The 16,851-nt window shown below is 39.0% G+C and overlaps 1 protein-coding gene across 3 annotated transcripts; it reads right to left on the bottom strand.

Annotated features, from left to right (window-relative positions):
• Nucleotides 1-64: 64 nt before the first annotated feature.
• tnip1 (TNFAIP3 interacting protein 1) lies at nucleotides 65-16,126 on the bottom strand. 3 transcript variants are annotated; one of them, XM_023959304.2, is made up of 19 exons: nucleotides 16,057-16,126; nucleotides 12,486-12,679; nucleotides 11,599-11,781; nucleotides 11,038-11,181; nucleotides 10,792-10,874; nucleotides 10,620-10,679; nucleotides 9,808-10,017; nucleotides 7,561-7,655; nucleotides 6,991-7,150; nucleotides 6,788-6,880; nucleotides 6,589-6,654; nucleotides 5,251-5,382; nucleotides 5,013-5,141; nucleotides 4,788-4,922; nucleotides 4,443-4,568; nucleotides 4,249-4,332; nucleotides 2,908-3,123; nucleotides 2,597-2,681; nucleotides 65-1,586 (listed from the first exon to the last, which is right to left on the bottom strand). In XM_023959304.2, exons 3-19 carry the CDS (start codon nucleotides 11,744-11,746, stop codon nucleotides 1,510-1,512), a joined length of 2,043 nt encoding a protein of 680 aa, XP_023815072.1. In that variant the 5' UTR covers nucleotides 11,747-11,781; nucleotides 12,486-12,679; nucleotides 16,057-16,126; the 3' UTR covers nucleotides 65-1,509. The 3 variants fall into 3 exon arrangements, with proteins under 3 accessions (XP_023815072.1, XP_023815073.1, XP_023815074.1); XM_023959305.2 differs by having other exon boundaries at nucleotides 2,908-3,033; XM_023959306.2 differs by lacking the exon at nucleotides 2,908-3,123.
• Nucleotides 16,127-16,851: the final 725 nt, after the last annotated feature.

Here is a 16,851-nt window from a genome sequence, read left to right as displayed (position 1 = left end):
TGTGAAAATCCCAAAGGTTCATTTCGTCTGTCACTAAATGAAAAAGGGAAGAAGAAGCGTAACATTAAAACAACACATTTAGAATAAATTTATTAAGCAAGTCAAATACAAAAAAGTCTCACATGTGCTTTTTGCCTATAGTGCAAAGAACAGAAAAAAAATAATAATAAAAAGACTAAAAACCTTGGGAAACTGCCAGTAGTTACAGTATACCTTTCAAAAGTGCAAGTATGGTAATGTCTCATGGTAAGGTGTTGTTCCTTTTTTTTAATTAGCGAAACCAAAAATAAGCATTTTCGGAGTAAAAACCACACATTTTGTAGCCCTTCATCTGGCTGATGGGTCCATTTTCTTTTGTGTGTGTGTGTGTAACCTCAACGTGTGGATCCAGCAGTCAGGCCTGCGCTCCGTTACAGCATTTCTGCAGGTTCGTCTGCATGGTGTGACGTGCTGGTTATCAATGAGGACAGAAAGTGAAGCCAGACATGATGGCAGAGAGACCTTTGCACCGCTCTAACACACGAGGGTGGGGGGCACATTCAGTAACAAATCGAACCCCCGTCCTTCGGTGGGTCTCTGGTGGACCAGGTGGGTTTTGCAGGTAAAACTGCAGAATAGATGGGACATGGTAAAGAGTGGAAATATCAGAATGAGTGGTCAAACCAAGTAGAAGTGTTGTTTAATGAGATTAGGTCCATTATCATGGGGGGAAAAAAAAAATCTGTATGTACTGTGCATTGTGTAATATGTCTGATACAAACATACAATGTCAATAGCTACAATATATTGGGATTACACTAACAACATAGAAAGAACAGCGTTACTAAAGACAATGATTTACACTTAGTCAATGCAACTATCAAAAACAGCAGATTATAAATAAATGATTAGTAACCACAATCATGTTTTTTTGGTATGATACCATCAAAAATTTCAGCTCCCAAACGTTTTGTATTTCAACAACCACTTTTGAACAGTTACACATATTGGACATTTCTATAACATTGATGGCACTGTATAAATCCTTGAAAATCAATCAACATTCACATTGCAAAAATCTATAATTCAGTGTATCAATAGAATCACTCATGTGGAATGAGTATATGTTTGCTTAGCCTTTTTCTTTTTTTGTTTTTTTTTTTTTTTTTTTTGGGGGGGGGGGGGTGGCGTGGCTCGCCGTAACCCTACAAGTCAACTAAATGTCAAGTTGTTACGCACTTGCAGAGAAGCCATCACAAAAAAAGGGTCTGTTTTTCTCGACAGTATTCCAACATATTTAACAAAGGATTTCTTTTTCCCCAGATAAAAAAATCTAAATAATGTTTCATGTATATATTCGGAATAGCGAAGTGTCACAAATAGCCTTATAAAACGCAAGTATAAACAACATTACAATAGGATATCTACAGTTCAGTAGGAAAATTATATGGTCAATCACACCTTGTCAACTCAAAAACAAACTGATTTCATGCTACTACCCAGACTCCATCAGGAGGTTATGGTGATGCTTTAGTGCTTTCCGGGGTCTATGTTCTGTCTCTCCCTTTTGACAAACACTGTCGCTGCTGCAGCTGTTGATGACTGATCTGGAACGAGCAGACAACAAAATGATAAACAGGAAGCCTCACATCCCACTACAATCTCCATGGTAACTGTTTAATGTTTGGAAATAGAAAATAACATCTATTCTGGGATTGATTGTACATAACTAAATACAATCAATTTGAACCCTTCTGCCTAAAGTTTTACATCCTTTTGACGACCGTAACTCTTCAACCGTTTATGCAATTAATGTGATTCTGAAGGGCAGAAATGCAGCTCTTTACAGAATTAAAGGTAAATAAGCTGCTTCTGTCGCAGAGAAAAGCGTTATGCAACATGTTGCATTAGTAATGTATTGCATATCATTCTAAAGCCGAATTAAAAAGCCGCTTTTCTGCGCGTCAGAAAAGTTTTAGACATAAAAAGCTACGTCCACAGTTTCTTGAGCGTGCATGGCGCCCATGGCGTTTACACTGGACAAGCAGGGAGGGGCTTCTTCTTTTTCTTCTTCCAACTGTAAACTTGCGCCTGTCAGCCACCATCTTGCCTCCAGGCTTTTCCTCTTCACATCTCTGTTCCTAGAAATGTCCATCTTGGTGTCATGTAATTGCAGCCGTAAACAGCAATTATTAATTTATTCCTTCATGATCATGTTTACAACAGTTGGCATTTCGTGTTGTGAAAAGGACGCTATCCACACATCACTACCAAATCCGAGTCCCCGAATGGTCCAAGTTCAGTTGTGGAAAGCTCAGCTGGATTCACTTTCAGCGTCGGTTTGTACGTAGAGCCTGAGAACGGACTTGTGGAAGCCCGTCATGCGGGTTTCACAGGCGTTTACGTAGGCTTCTCATCGAAAGGGGCCGCTTGAACGCCAGTTGCCGAGGGCGGTGTGAACGTAGCTTTAGAGTTAGGGTTTGTGCTATTTAGGTGTCACCGGTGACATCGCCAGTGTTAAATGGTTTACATTTGTCAATTAAATGAAAAACCGTACGATCCTGTTGCACATAAACCTGATCCATAAAAGGTGTGTGTTTTTATTGATTTGAATTACCTGTGTTCTCTGGTGGAGGTCTTGAACTTTCTCCCACTGCCCTGGCCCCTCGGGGTTGAGGGAAAGACATCTGCCATGGAAAACCCTGAAGAAAGACAAATCACCTTTTCAGCAGAAATTCCAATCGTTGCCGGCAGTCGAAGTCAGGCGTCTTTTTGTCTTTGCTGTAAACTTATAAGGGCTATTGAATGTACAGGTGCTGCTAGGAGTAGTTAAGGAGGCTTTAGGTGAAAGGAAAAATGGAGCCTTGTTTCTTCAGTGAAACAGAGACACTCCAGAGAAGGCTGGGGGGGGCTTTAAAGCACCCTTACCGGGTTAACAGGCTGGAAGTCTCTAGCAGGGGGTGGAGCTGCGGTGGCTGCTGCTGTGGCGCCCGCTGCATTGGGCATCCGGGGAGGGAAGTGTATAGGCCAGCCCTCAAGGCCCTGCGTTCCCACCTGCACAAAGGGACCACAGTAGGGAGGGCTCAGCGGGCCGTTCACTGAGCCTGAAGCGGGATCTGAGGCACCTCTTTCCTGCTGCTGCCCCTATGAGGGATCATAGGTAGCACATGTGATCCCCGGTTAAGTTCACAGCTGCTGCTCTCATCAGACTGTCGCGGCCACATTGTGGCGCACACATGGCAGCAGATGTCGGCCCTGCTTCAAGAGAGTAAAGGCTGAGCCCATTCCCGGATGCACTGCAAAGAAGCCAGCTGGAGTGAGGCTCGTGGGCTGGCTAGTGAATCCTACACTACCTGGTCCCCCAAACCTGGATTTTACTAAGGAAATGTGACTGGAAATGTGTGAATTCATCCTATTTCTCATCTCCCTAACACATTGTAGTTGTTGAAAAAATGAGCTGTGTTGGATATGGCACATTATTAATTTGTGAGGCAAACATAATACTGACAAGTGCCTTTGTGGAACCTAAAAAAAATGTACTGGGTTAACTCTTTTCTTCCTCCCAAAAGGAAGAACTCTATTCACTAAAAAGACAATCACAAATGGAGATCGCTTAAATCTGTCATAAATAGTCGAAAAAAATTATAAATCCACAGTGCGATTCAAAACATTTGGGTTTTTACACAAAATCTCAAACCAGGTCATTTTTTTGGGGATAATGCTAATACTCTTCTATGAGAAACATTAAAGCAAAAAGTACAGTTGGAAAAAAACGTGCCGTATATCCTTTGATAACCATAATATGATCCAAGGTTGTGGCTCAAATTTTCTCATCACTGAATTTCCTCTTTAATTAATTGATATTTTTCCCCCCTTGATGTTAAACATAATTTAAGACGGTCTTATCATATTGACTTAGGGGCTCTTTGGGAGCACGAGACATCATTTTCACAAATGGAGAGGCCACAGAAATGTTGAGACCAAAATGTTTGGGGTGTTCTGGTCAAGACTTTTATGAAACTGCCATCATTTTCTTCAACAAAAACACACATGGAAAATGTTCACATATTTTCTTAAGTACATGTGAGAGAAAAATTAAAAAATAAAAATCTTTTCATGCCAGGCATGTAAAACCATATTTCACCACAAGGGGTCACTAGTTTAAGAGACTTTCCTGCAGTGTGGTGCTTCTCTTCAGTTCAATTTAAAGGTTTTGCTCCTCTTTCATTGTAATTGCTCACAGTAGCCCATCACGCATGAATTCAGTACCTGTTTGTGATGCTGCATCTGGAGTCTCTCCAGCTTACATCGCTCCGTACGTTCTCTCTGACACTCATTCTGCGCCTGATGCAGCTGGAGCAAAAAGCAAAACCCAATCAAATTCCTGTCTTTGAAGCACCTAAAGCTGAGATTCTTTACAAAACAGACAAAACAACTATGTCACTTGATGTAATTCCACTTGCCTGATTGGTCAAATTCGTAATCTGACCCTGGAGTCTCTCAACTTGCCGCCTCAAATCTTCTTTTTCTTCATTCATCCGTTCCCTATCACTCCTTTCTTTTCTAAAGTCTTCTTCAAAGATTTTCACCTGGACAAAAAAAAAAGACGAGAAAGGTAAGTGGTCCGGTTTGGTTTCCAACTCACAGTATTTTGTTCATCCATTGGACTTCAGATCTAAAGATGCTCATCTAATTTCACGTCATCTATAAACCAAGATGCTCTGCAGAGCAGAATCCTGCACACCACCAGCTTCACGAGGAGCCAGAAAGGTTATTATTAAACATAAAGGGTCGACTTGAGATCCCACCTGCTCTTTTAGCACGGCTATTTGAGTTAGTAGTTCCTGTTTTTTGAGATTATTGGCTGCATCTGCAAAGTTACTCTGACCAGGAGGTTGTTGTGAGGATGATGGCGTGTGAAGGTTTAAGGCTTCCTCCAAGGCCTGGAGCAAGACAAAAATAAGAAAGAAACTTTACACAAACAGAGGAATAGTTGAACTGTAGAGTTGTGGAAGCCAATTCTCCACACCCACCCTGTTGAGGCGCTGGATCTCCTTCTCCTGGTACTCCCTTTGCTTGCTGAGGGGCAGCAGCTGATCCTGCAGGTAGCGCACCTTCTGCTTGAGCTCAGTTGTCTCAGAGTTTAAACACTCCTTTTCCCCCTGAGTCAGATACAACCAAAATGTTGAAAGGTTTTTTGTTTTTTTTTTGTTTCCTGAATGTTTCTGAAATCATGTTACATTTCTGAAACCAGGTTCTTGGTACCCTCACCTGTACATTTTCAATCTTGGACTTAGCCAGCAGCAGCTTCTTGTCATAGTCACGCTGCCTCTGCTCTCGCTCAGCCTCCAGCTCAAGCACAGTTTTCTGAGACTCAGCCAGTCGTTGTCTGAGGTCTGTAATCTGAAAGGAGGTGAAGCATCCAGCTGATGAGAGCGGATCACATGTGGATGGAATTATTATCACTTACACAAATTTTAAAAAAGTTGCCGGAGATAAAAGCTATCTGGTTAAGATAAACATCGATGGATGCGTGTGTTCAAACAGAAGAAAAGTTACAAACCGAGCCGCAGAAACAACAACACACATGCAGTTTTGCGCACAAGCAGTTGTTTTTGTGTCAAATATGATCGAACCTAATGACGCAAATTGATACATCTAGGATTGCGCGGTTTAAACCCAGCCCTGCACGCTGTCCCTGTCTCAACAAAGCGTGAGCATGTTCAAAATTTTGTGGGTGCGCGCAAAAGCAGGTGTGTGAGTGCGAGTGCGTCTTTGCTGCCCTCTGACTGCACCACAGCAGGAAGTCAGCGGGTAGGTGAGGGGAATTCTCGCGGAAGGCTTTGACAGACCTTGTGGTGAGTATATTGAGACAGAAAGCTATTGCAAGATTGCACCTTTTCCACTGGACAAGCACAATGAAGAAGAAAAAAGAAAAAGAAAAAAGGACATGCAGTTGTATCACTGCCAACAGGTGCACACAAACTACAAAAACGGATGTTTCTCAAAACGGGATTTTGAAAAAAAATGTTGGCTTTAATCGTAAAAGAAATAGTCAGTTTGCTTTCAGTTTGCTTTATATTTAGCCTGTTCCATGAGTAATGCAACGCAAAAACCTGAAGAACAATCTAAAAATACCTTCGTTTGTCGTCATCATAATGTGTTATTATGACTGACAGTTACTGTAATACAAGAAAATACTAGATTGAGACTATGGCTAACTAAAATTGAGTGAACTAAAATGCGTGTGATGGAAAGCCACTAAACTGTGCTCGTTTTAAACTATAAATATTTTTTTATATATTTTTGGTATGAAGGGAATCTATTTAAAGAATATTCTAAATTTTCAATCTAGATTTCCAGATCTTTTGCTTTAATAAAATTTTAAAGCAAGTCTTGAGGCTTTCTCGCAAAATAAAAGCTTATTTTTTGCTCAAATAAAATGTAAAGAATTATTGATGGATTTATCAGTCATGAGGGTTAAATTTGAACAAAAGGGCTCAACAGTTTAAAAACTCTTTTAAACAGGAATTTAGACCGTGAATGTATTTGAGAGCAACCTTAGGCCTTCCCACACTCGTCATTGCAGCTGCAAAGTCATTGCTGTACCTTCTGCTCAAACTGTGACCTCATGGAGTTCCACTGAATGTCCCACTGCTTGTTCACCTCCAGAACCTGTGAGCAGCACCGCAAAACGAGACGAGCGGTGAGCACGTGGAAAAACAACAGGCAGAGCCACTGTCCCAAGTGGCACAAAACAAAAAAATAGAAGATGAGCAGAAACCAAAAAATGCCAGTTCAGACTCACATCCTTTCTTTGCTTCTCCAAAAGCCGGATCTTCTTCTCATAGGTCTCTATGTCACATGGTTTTGCTGGGGTTTTCTCTGCTGCTTTTCCACTCTGTAGAGAGGGGGGGTGTCACAAAAAAGTTCCTAAATCCACAACAACACTCCACTTCTCTATTTGGAGAGGTCGTATCAAGAATGACATTGTCATGTAATTAAAATCACCTTTTGCGGTGTAGTCGCCTCCATTTTGGGTCGGACAGCAACAGATTCCTCCTTAACTGGCTCGTCTTTGGCCTCTGAACTCTCGGTATCAGACGGCGACATGGCTGAAGCAACCGCCGATCCGCCTGTGACCAGTTCCTTGAGCTTCTGGTTCTCCTGCCTGTTACCAGTTAGAAAGTGAAAATGATAGCGTGAACGGCCGCTTTTACGGTTTGTTTATCAATGTCCATCGGGAAGAACCTACAACACCCAGGGTGCGTGGAGAGAAAGAAAGCGCTGGAATAACCCTCCATTAAAAGTGAAAATAAGGCCAGCTTTCATTATGGCAAAGGAAAGAATCCCCATTGTTGGGCATTTTTTTAAGTAGCATTCCCACACTGTCATCGCTAGAAATAGACCTGTTGAGGAGAATGACGCATTTGATACAGTTAGTAGATAATGAAGGACAGATTTTACTGCTTTTTTATCGGGGGGGGGGGGGGGGGCACTGTAAAATCTGTATTTTACTGTATTTTCTCTTGAGACAATACAAAACCAGGGTAACGCTAAACGAGAAGAAAGAAAAATAACCTCAGCTGTTCCAGGTCTCGATTCCTGATATGATGATCTTCTTCCATTTTCTTTCTCAGTTCATTGTTCTCTTGTCTGAGCTGCTCACAGAGAGTCTACACCAGAAGAAGCCAAAATGATCACAACAGCAAAACTCTACACAACTGTTCTGACTTTTGCACATAAAAGCGAGCATTTTGAATCACACTGAATTGGGCTTTTGAACAAACAGACTTTAAAAGAGAACCACTTTATTTCATCCATTTAAAAACACAATAAAAAGGATTCGAGTTATTATAAAATAAACAGTTTCAGTAACTTGGGAGTGATGCACTTAGTGAGCCTTGCAATTTAAAAAAAATCAAAATTAAAAATCCTCTTCAATGTTGTAAAGAACCTCTAGTTGTTTGACATTACCAAATGTGCTAGACAGTTTAATGAAGTCATCGGATTTCTAGTCAGACTTAAACTGGAAGTGTTGATTACCTGCAGCTGCGGTTTTTTGGTTTGTGATGCAGTGGCCGGCTTACTCGGGCCACTGCATGCAACAACTAATAATAGTAGCTGGAGAAAATGTCAAAATTTATGTTTGTAATAATTGTCCTTTATAAACAAACAAACAAAAAAAAATCAACATTTTCTACATGAAATCTAAAATATTGAAAAAGTTGCTAAACATCTATATGCAACAATCTGTTTCATATTCATTTTGAACATCAATAGCTGCGGTTACATGTGCAAAATGTCTTTGATCGGATTAGGGCTGCACGATATGAGGAAAACTCGCGATATGCGATATTGGTAATTAATATTGCGATAACGATATAAATTGCGGTATATAAACAAATAGCAAAAAAAACAAAAACATCATTTCCATTTCACTGCAACAGTTTAAAAATTATACCCCAAATGACCCTTGTCGACGTAGGAGGCAAACATCAAACATAAAAGGGCTCATCTGATTGACCAAAAACGTAAACGGGTCCTTCCGATTGGTTAAATGCATAAAGGGATTTATTTCATTTGTTCAATATTTCAAGCTGCCATGAGTTTGTTTTAGCACATTTAAGGTAATCATTTATTGCGATTTTTGCTGTCTTTTGCGGTATGCATATTGCACAGCTTGATTTTGCGATAACGATAAATTTGCGGTATATTGTGCAGGCCTAGATCAGATCAAAGATCAGATTAGAATTGAACTGTGCACATGGACCGAGAAAAACTGCATCCGATTATAATAAACGTATACATACGCCACCCTTTAAATCGGTATAAATCAATATGTGGAGCTATCTAAAATAACGGAAATGGCAGTAAAAGAAGAATAGCGAGTTCCGTTGTAAACAAACAAAGCTGCAGCATAAAGCGAGATGATCTTCTAAAGTTGCTTTAATTATTGTTATGAATATTATTAAGGGCCTGTTTGCTCATAATTTCTAAATGTGTGCAGCCAGTGCTTTATTCTTCACAGACCCGGAAGAAGGGTTAAGGTTAGGTTAATACGTGCCAACAACAACATTTAGCCTTGAATGCACTTAATCCGTGCGTTCAATGCCGTAATGTGCATCTCGGCTGCATGTAAATATGTGGGAATAACATCTGCCTTTATTTTGTCTCGACACGATTGGAAACACAAATTCATATGATTGTTTACACGGTTCCTCAGGACTGCGCGGAGCGGCATTTCCACATTCAATACACACCGTCCCAAAGCCGCTCCTCTGCTAGGGAGCACTCCCCAGAGACATGGTTCTCCCGAGTCCGGCAGCTCGGTGACGCAGAGCAGCGAGACGGACTACAGTCCGAAGCCTCCTCCAGAGCGCACACCGTAACAAAGCACCCTTCCCTTGCCTGCTAACACGAAGCTACAAGTCCGCTAGCTCTGCTCAGAGACATGGTTCTCTCGCACGGAGCAGCCGGCCGGTCCTGTTCGCGCTCCAAAGCCTTCTCTGAAGTACCAAACCGTCCATGCATGACGTAAAAGCCAGAGCAGCAATGACCCACAGTTGGAATAAACTGTTTATATGCACCACGATCGGATCAACAATCAGCAAAAACCACCTATCTTGATCAGAAGGATATTTTGATGTGAATAGGTCTCATCGAGGCAGAGTATTCCAAAGGGCCTGTTTACATGACGCATTCTTATTCTGATCAGGCGTTTATTCCGATTACTTTAGTCCATGTAACCGCAGCTACTGAAAGCCATTGGCTCGTAGACCCAAACCAAGTAAGGCTTTCTTTCACCATACTTGTTTTACAACATACCTGTAGGAGGGAGGTCCTTTGCTCATTCTTCTGGACTTTAGAGGAGAGATGGTGAAATTCCACGGCCATACGGCCAAGGTGAGCCAGCAGCTGATTTGGGTTGGACTCTTCTGCAAAAATGCTGAAAGAGCTCTCAAGTCTCTTCAGCTGGCTCGCTAGCTCGTTGTTCTCCAGAGGAAGAAGAGGGGGCGCTCCTACCACTGTCCCGACCTGGAGATAACCACAAAGGTAAAGCAACAGTCATCCTCTGTAACTGGGTGGGCGGCCTTACAATTGCCTTGTAAGACAATTAACCTTCAGTAAGAGTCACCACCGTGTTTGTTTCTATGGAAAATGACAAACGATTTCTATAGAAACTTCAAACTTGTTTGTCCTGTTGAGTTTGCATCAAGTTCCAGTTTGCTAAACAAGTACATTTAAAAAGACAAATATAGATTTTGAGGCTTTTTTTAGGATAGTGAGGTCAAATAAAGAGTAGTTTTAACATGTATGTAGTGATGGTAACTGCCCTATTTAAAAATATATATACTGGGATGTAGTTTGAATGAAGCACTTCTAGTTAGTAATAATCCTGGACCTTCCCTGAACTGACTCAGTGTGGAGCTACCAGCATTGAGTTGTTGGTGAGTCAACACACCGGTAAAGAATTCCCAATGTTGCTGTAAGAGACATAAATAGATCAGGCTGTAAATATCCTCAATAAATCACCTGTTAGTTCAAAGGCTAAAACGAACAGCAATAAACTTTTGTAAAAATCCCAGGGACATTTAAGAACTGACAATAAAGTTTGAAATTTTGAATATGGTACCTACAGCCAAGGCGTCTGAGTTTTTTCTCTCTAAATTCACCACCTCAAACTCCGATAAGGCCTCCTGTAAAGAGAAAAAAAAAAGACGTTTGTAAAAAAAATTAAGGATGGAAAATGACAGGCATATGTAGTTTAATACAATTTTACTGGGGGTATGAAATAAACAACATACTTACACTTGGCTTTTCAGGCTGAAGTGTTCTCCCTAAACAGCTTGGCTGTTCCTCTTTCTCTGGAGTTGGGTATAAGCAGAGTTTACCTGGAAAAATTCAATATCAACGATCAAAAGAAAAAAAATAAATTAAAAGGGGGGTGCAAATTACTCTTAAAAAACAGCTAACGCAATAAGTTTCAATTCACAAATTGAAAATTGGGTCTTGCGAAATGAAACTCTCCACTGACATGAATTCTATGGCACTTACTTTGTGTGTCAGTGTGAACTGGCCCTCCCATGCACAGGCTCGCAGCAAAGCTGGAGGACTTTAAGGCTTCGTTGTCTCTCACAAGTTCCTCCACTCGCTGCCTGAGCCTCGACGCCTCGGACTGAGACTCCTCCAATAAATCACCTGAAAAGTTTCAGAAATATTTTTTAAAAATCCTAATGTTTACGCCTGAATTTTCAAAAGGTCAACGACATTGTGTCACAGAATCACTGCTAAAATAGATCAACTTCAGTTGGTTGTGGCTTACATTGAATCAGTTAAACGCGTGCATTAAGTTGTTAGAGTGCAAAATTGAGCTAAAGTTATAATAATTCATTAAACTACATCTCCCTACACCAGAGCGTCATTTCTGTTTTTGGATAAGTTGACCATAATGCCTACCCCTGCCAGTTAGGGTAAAAAAAAAAAAAGTTTTGAAACCATTTTCAGTTCCACATCTTAAATAGATGCGAGGAAAGCACTGAAGGTCCTCAATGTTCGGCATACGTGAACTCCCACAGTTGAGCAATGATCCTCCGATCATAGCCACCTTGAACTCACCTAAACTTTTTAGTCCCTTCATTCGCTCCCTCAGTATGCTGTTCTCCTCCAGCAGCTGTCGATAGCTGCTTCCCCCCACAGCATCCTCCCGGGCTTTAACCTCACTCCCGCCTGGATCGTAGATACGATATGGACCTTTACCTTCCATCGTTGTTGTTCACTTCCTTGACATGGTCCTCAAAACTGGGAAAGGGAAATAAAATAATTTATGCATGATTTTCAAAAGTTTGATTTCTAAAGTTTATTGTATAAAAGAGAAGTATTAAACCATTCGACAATTACATGCATTACATTAAGTCCTAAATGATGACCAGTTGATGATTTCATTTTCATCGATTTCTGATCAAGCAAAGCTTGCAATCGTTCAAAACTAACAACAGATCTGCTGGTGAATCAAATATATCTCGATGTGCACCACCTAACTCCCAGATTTTTTGAGTAGCCCATTGTTGCAGAAACTAAGATCACTGTGAGAAGACAAAAGCAGCCAGTTGCACACATAGCTTAACATGACAGAGCTAGTAGTAGTACCACCCTGGCTCATACAGTGGAAAACAGACAAAGAAAGAGGGGAAAGAAGAATAAATGTAACGGAAACCCCATTCGGATATGTTATGCCTTAACGTAAGTCTCGAACAGCACAATCCCAGCTGATTTACGGCTACCCTGGTAGGCTACACATCGCAAATGTTAGTTTTCGCTGTTGTCATGCAAATTGCTAGCAGCAGGAGCTTCGTTAGCCGTCGGCTAGCTAACACTAGAACACAGTTGGGAACGGTTAGCATCTTGTTTTCCCGCAGCGAATACATCCTAAAATAAATTAAGTAAGTCGAAGAGTGGTGTTTCATTACGAAGCAAAAAGAAAGAGGTGTCTTTAGTCGGTATACCTTTCAGTTCGCAGTGGCCTCTCGTCTCTCTGTTCAGACAGACATCTATTGCGGAAGTGGTCTACTGAGTCTATGCCGTAACCTGGGAAATTCCACCTCGCAACGTTTGATGTAAACAGCGATGAGTGACGTCTGATCTGACCAATCAGCTTGCAGTATTCCGCGAGGGCCCCGGGCACAGCAGGAGCCGCTGACTGTAATGTAAACACAAAAGAAAAATGCGTTCAATGTGGACTAAAGGTTGACACGTTCTTTTCTCCTCTTGATATTAAATATAAATGTGCGACAAACATGGAAATCTAAGCGATTAAAGTCCTTGTAAAATAAAAATAATACTGCATATATATATATATATATATTATATTATTAATAAATATTACATTTTAATTCCCTTAACACCGTTTAAACCGTCCATTTTAAAACCCCCATTGATAAAATTCAAAAGGAAACTGCAGGGGCTTTCTGTTCTTGCATCACATGTTTCCTCTGAGACAAACACTGAGATCAAGTAATCCTCGTTTAAATTAATTGCAGCAAAAGAGCAAAGAACGGCAGTATTAAGTTTTAAATGTTTTTATAAAGTTTTTTTTTTCACAAACCCTTTGTAGGAAGTGTGTACTTTATTAATCAGTGATTTTACAGTCTAAAATGATCTTAAGTAGCCTACTAACACATGAGGACTCTCATAATACACAATATATTACACATAATACAGTTTTATCATAGAGTAATTTAATTTAAAAAAAATCAAGACTACAGCTGCTGATAATAACAACAACAACAATAATAATAATAATAATAATAATAATAATAATAATAATAATAATATATGACATGGTCAGGCCTATGAATACCATTTAAATACCAGGCCATTTTACTCAGTATGTGCGGTGGGGGGAAGGGATGGATTGCAATTGTTAAAATTACAAAAATATTTACATTTTCAACAATTTATTATTACTCTGCCATAAACACACAGTGCAAATATGAGCAGAGGAATTAGTTATGCATAAATGTGGGGCCAAATGTATAAACGTAAGGAATCAACAAACCTAATTTTGCAATAATATAGAAAAACGTAGTGAAACCAAACCATTCTAATGGGACAGAAGTCCACTGAGATTTCTGAACAGAATATTGTACTTCAAGAAAACAAGTCTCCAAAAGTATTTGTGTATTTTTTTTCATTACAATGCCAACAGAGAAATAGCTTCTTAAAATTTAAAGGTGAAAAAAAATTCCACTTGAAAGTTTTTACCAACAAAAAGGACGGTAAGAAGTATTTCACAAGAAAAATTACTCAAAAAATTAAATATAACTTGAGCTTGGTTTATTTAATTGCTGTGTTTTAACATTTAAGGTCTTTCTGAGTCTTTTCCTGACTTGTAGTTGAAATTTTCGTAAAAAGATTAAAAGGAAAGGCCAAAAAAATTATCCCCCAAAAAATTATAAATTGTAAATTATATTTGTATTACTTGGAATTATTTTGCCCAGTTGAAATGGTTTTACTTGTTGAATGTTATGGTGTTTATCTGTTCACATTATATTTACGTTTTTATTTATCATCTTTTAGCTGTATGTAAAAAGTAGATTGAACTGTTCCTACTATGTTCATTGTTTTTTTGATTTCTTGGTAGATAATTCATCAATTAATTGACTCAAGTGCTGGATGGAGAATACTGCATTAGGGTAACAGCAGGTTAAATTCATACGGACAAAAGAAAACATAAAAAAGGTTATGGTTGATATTTAGTGATTTAAATACAAAGAAAACATTTGTGCATATTTAATTTATTGTTTTAAATACTCTACTGTTATCCTTTTCATTAGCCGTTTAACTAAAATCTCATTTTTAAACTAGAATAAACACAGGAGGCAGCAAAAAAAATCTGTTTAAGAACAAGAAGCCAAAAATTGATGCTTTTGTCCTTACTTTCAAAAGAAGCCTTTAAAAAATCCAAAACATAAATATACATTGTTGTTTTATTTATCAAATAACAAAGTAAAATAAAGAATGAAACTGTATTGGGAAAGCTGCTTTTCATAAAAGTGGTGATTCCTATACATAGCCCGTTAATTAAGCAGATCATGTTCATGCAACCTCTCCGGTGTGTGGGTTTCATTTGATTTCAGAGCGATTTACAGCAACAAACTATAGAAAATATGAATTAAAATCTAGTTGGCATCATCTTTAAAAAAAAAAAAAAATAGCGCAATAGTGACATCTTGTGGGAAATAATCTGCAAACGTAATTTAATATTTCACACCTAAAAAGATCAAATATTGTTTCAAATTTAGATTTAGGGTTTTTACCATTTGTCTTTAGTACCATTATTATGTGCGACATTTATAAAATAATTGTTTTAGTATGAGTTTAACTGCTCCTGAATTAAAATAAAAAATAAATAATTAAATAATAGTAATTTGTGAATAAATATGCAAAACTTATCTTAGAAATTTGCTGTTTAAAAAAATATAGAAACGCGTGAATCAAATGCATCACAGCATTTTTAAAAGTGCACTTCATGACATACAATTTTTTAAAAGTTTTTTTTTAATATTCACTAAATACTTTTACCATTTTGAAGTCAAACACTTGTTTTGATTAGTTTTGTCTGGATGTATCCTGTTGACAGGAAACTGTGTGAATAATGAGCGTTTTCCAGAGAGCCACTCAGAGCTGCAGGAAAAAACAACCCCATAGCTCATGTGGGTCAGACACAAAAGATGTTTTCTGCTTGGTTCTGTCATCAAACATTTCATTGGTCTGTAATGGTTTGGCACATTTGCACCTCTCACTGTTGTAATGTGTTGAAATATAAAGCAAGTTACACATATATTGTTTGACGTTTGGCAAGAAGCATGCAATTACATTTTGTAAGCCTTTTTGGTGCAAATACACAATGGAGAGGATGACATGTAAGATAGAAAGAGTAACTTTCACACCTAAGCCCCACATAAGTCTATGCATTCACACTGCTGCTTAGCACAGGGACAGTCTAGACTCCCATCTTCTAGCAGAACAAATGAGCAGCTGATAGTCATTAGTTCTGTGCAACCTCACACAAAATGTCCTTTTGTTTGTGAGACTTCAGCTATATCTTCCTGTGGGTTTCCACCCCAGCTACTGCATCCTTTTGCCAACACAAAAAACAAACTTCTTCTTATTAAAAAAAAGAATGCACACAAGCTTACATTAGACACTAACAAGATAATTAGATTTCCAATGAACTCAAAGCATATTTTTGTAACCATAAAAGTTTCTCTGACATGGTAGCACTGTTGTCACATCAAAAACGTTCATTTCTAGAAATATCTCTGGTCTAAGACAAGATTGACTATAGTTTCAGAATAAATAGCAGCTTTTTCACATCATAGAATAAGAATTTATACAAGTTACTGACTGCTCCTGTTTCCATTACTACATTTTTGCATGTTGTCATCAAGCGCAGCGATAGTAGAAGCACTTATTTAAGCACACAAACTTACATCTAATGAAAAGACATTTTACAAAGGTACAAAAATAATAAGAACAAAAAAAGTTTTTTTGTGATACAAATAAACAACTTACCCACACATTTAGCTTGTGTCCGAGAGGCACTTTTTAAAGGAAGCTGGTGAATAAGGGGGAAGCATTTTCACTGTGAAATGGGGAATTCCCGTAACCCAGTAAAATGGCCTTATACTGCAGGCTCAGCCTGAACAGAACCTGGTGTGTGTCCAACTGTGCAGCCTCTCTTTTCTGAGATGCAAAGTGCACAAAAAGAAAAATGTCCATGTTTAGGTAAACTCTGCATTAGCTTGCAGCTCCATGTTGCAGATTTTGATGCCTGTCAAGAATTCTAGTCACCACATCTAATACCATTTAGTGGCAGTAAAATGAAGGAAAATGCAAAAATAGTGTGCAAAATATTGAATGGGCCCATCATGCATTGCTTCTTTACTTGATCACATCATGATGGCACCAGGGTCATGGAAATTGCAGAAAAACTACAACATGGGGTAAAATACCTGAACTATAATCTATCTGATTCAAACACAGCATTACCACAAAGAAGTTCCCCCTGCTGTCAAAAAGGAAACACACGAAAAGCATGCATATCGATTTGCTGATAAAGCTTTAACACTTATCTCCTAATCTCATGTAATTATCATCAAATGAAGTAATTTCAGGTTGGGTGTGCCATTAAAAAAAGCAGACTGACTGACTGCTGCAGACTCTGTTGGTTGATTTGGATTTTGGCGTACTGCAGGGGATTTCCTCGCCGCACAAGTCTTTTTTCTTCTTTCCTTTTTAAACACGAAATGGCCCTGACAGCAGCTGCACTCACACATATGCAACAAACCGAGACACTGCCAAGAGCGC

This window comes from Oryzias latipes, chromosome 10 (assembly GCF_053564925.1).
Source record: "Oryzias latipes strain Hd-rR chromosome 10, Olatipes_Hd-rR_3.1".
Classification (NCBI taxonomy): domain Eukaryota; kingdom Metazoa; phylum Chordata; class Actinopteri; order Beloniformes; family Adrianichthyidae; genus Oryzias; species Oryzias latipes.
Note: the sequence above shows the minus strand (reverse complement) of the source record. Positions and strands in the feature narration are given on the sequence as shown.

Bases quoted from the DNA above. Each gene is read 5' to 3' on its own strand.
- tnip1 (XM_023959304.2), bottom strand. From the start codon at position 11,746: ATGGAAGGTAAAGGTCCATATCGTATCTACGATCCAGGCGGGAGTGAG. The intron at 10,680-10,791 runs GTAAGTATGTTG...TTCTCTTTACAG, and splicing joins TTCAGCCTGAAAAGCCAAGT to GAGGCCTTATCGGAGTTTGA. The intron at 4,569-4,787 runs GTGGGATCTCAA...TTTTTTGTCCAG, and splicing joins TAGCCGTGCTAAAAGAGCAG to GTGAAAATCTTTGAAGAAGA.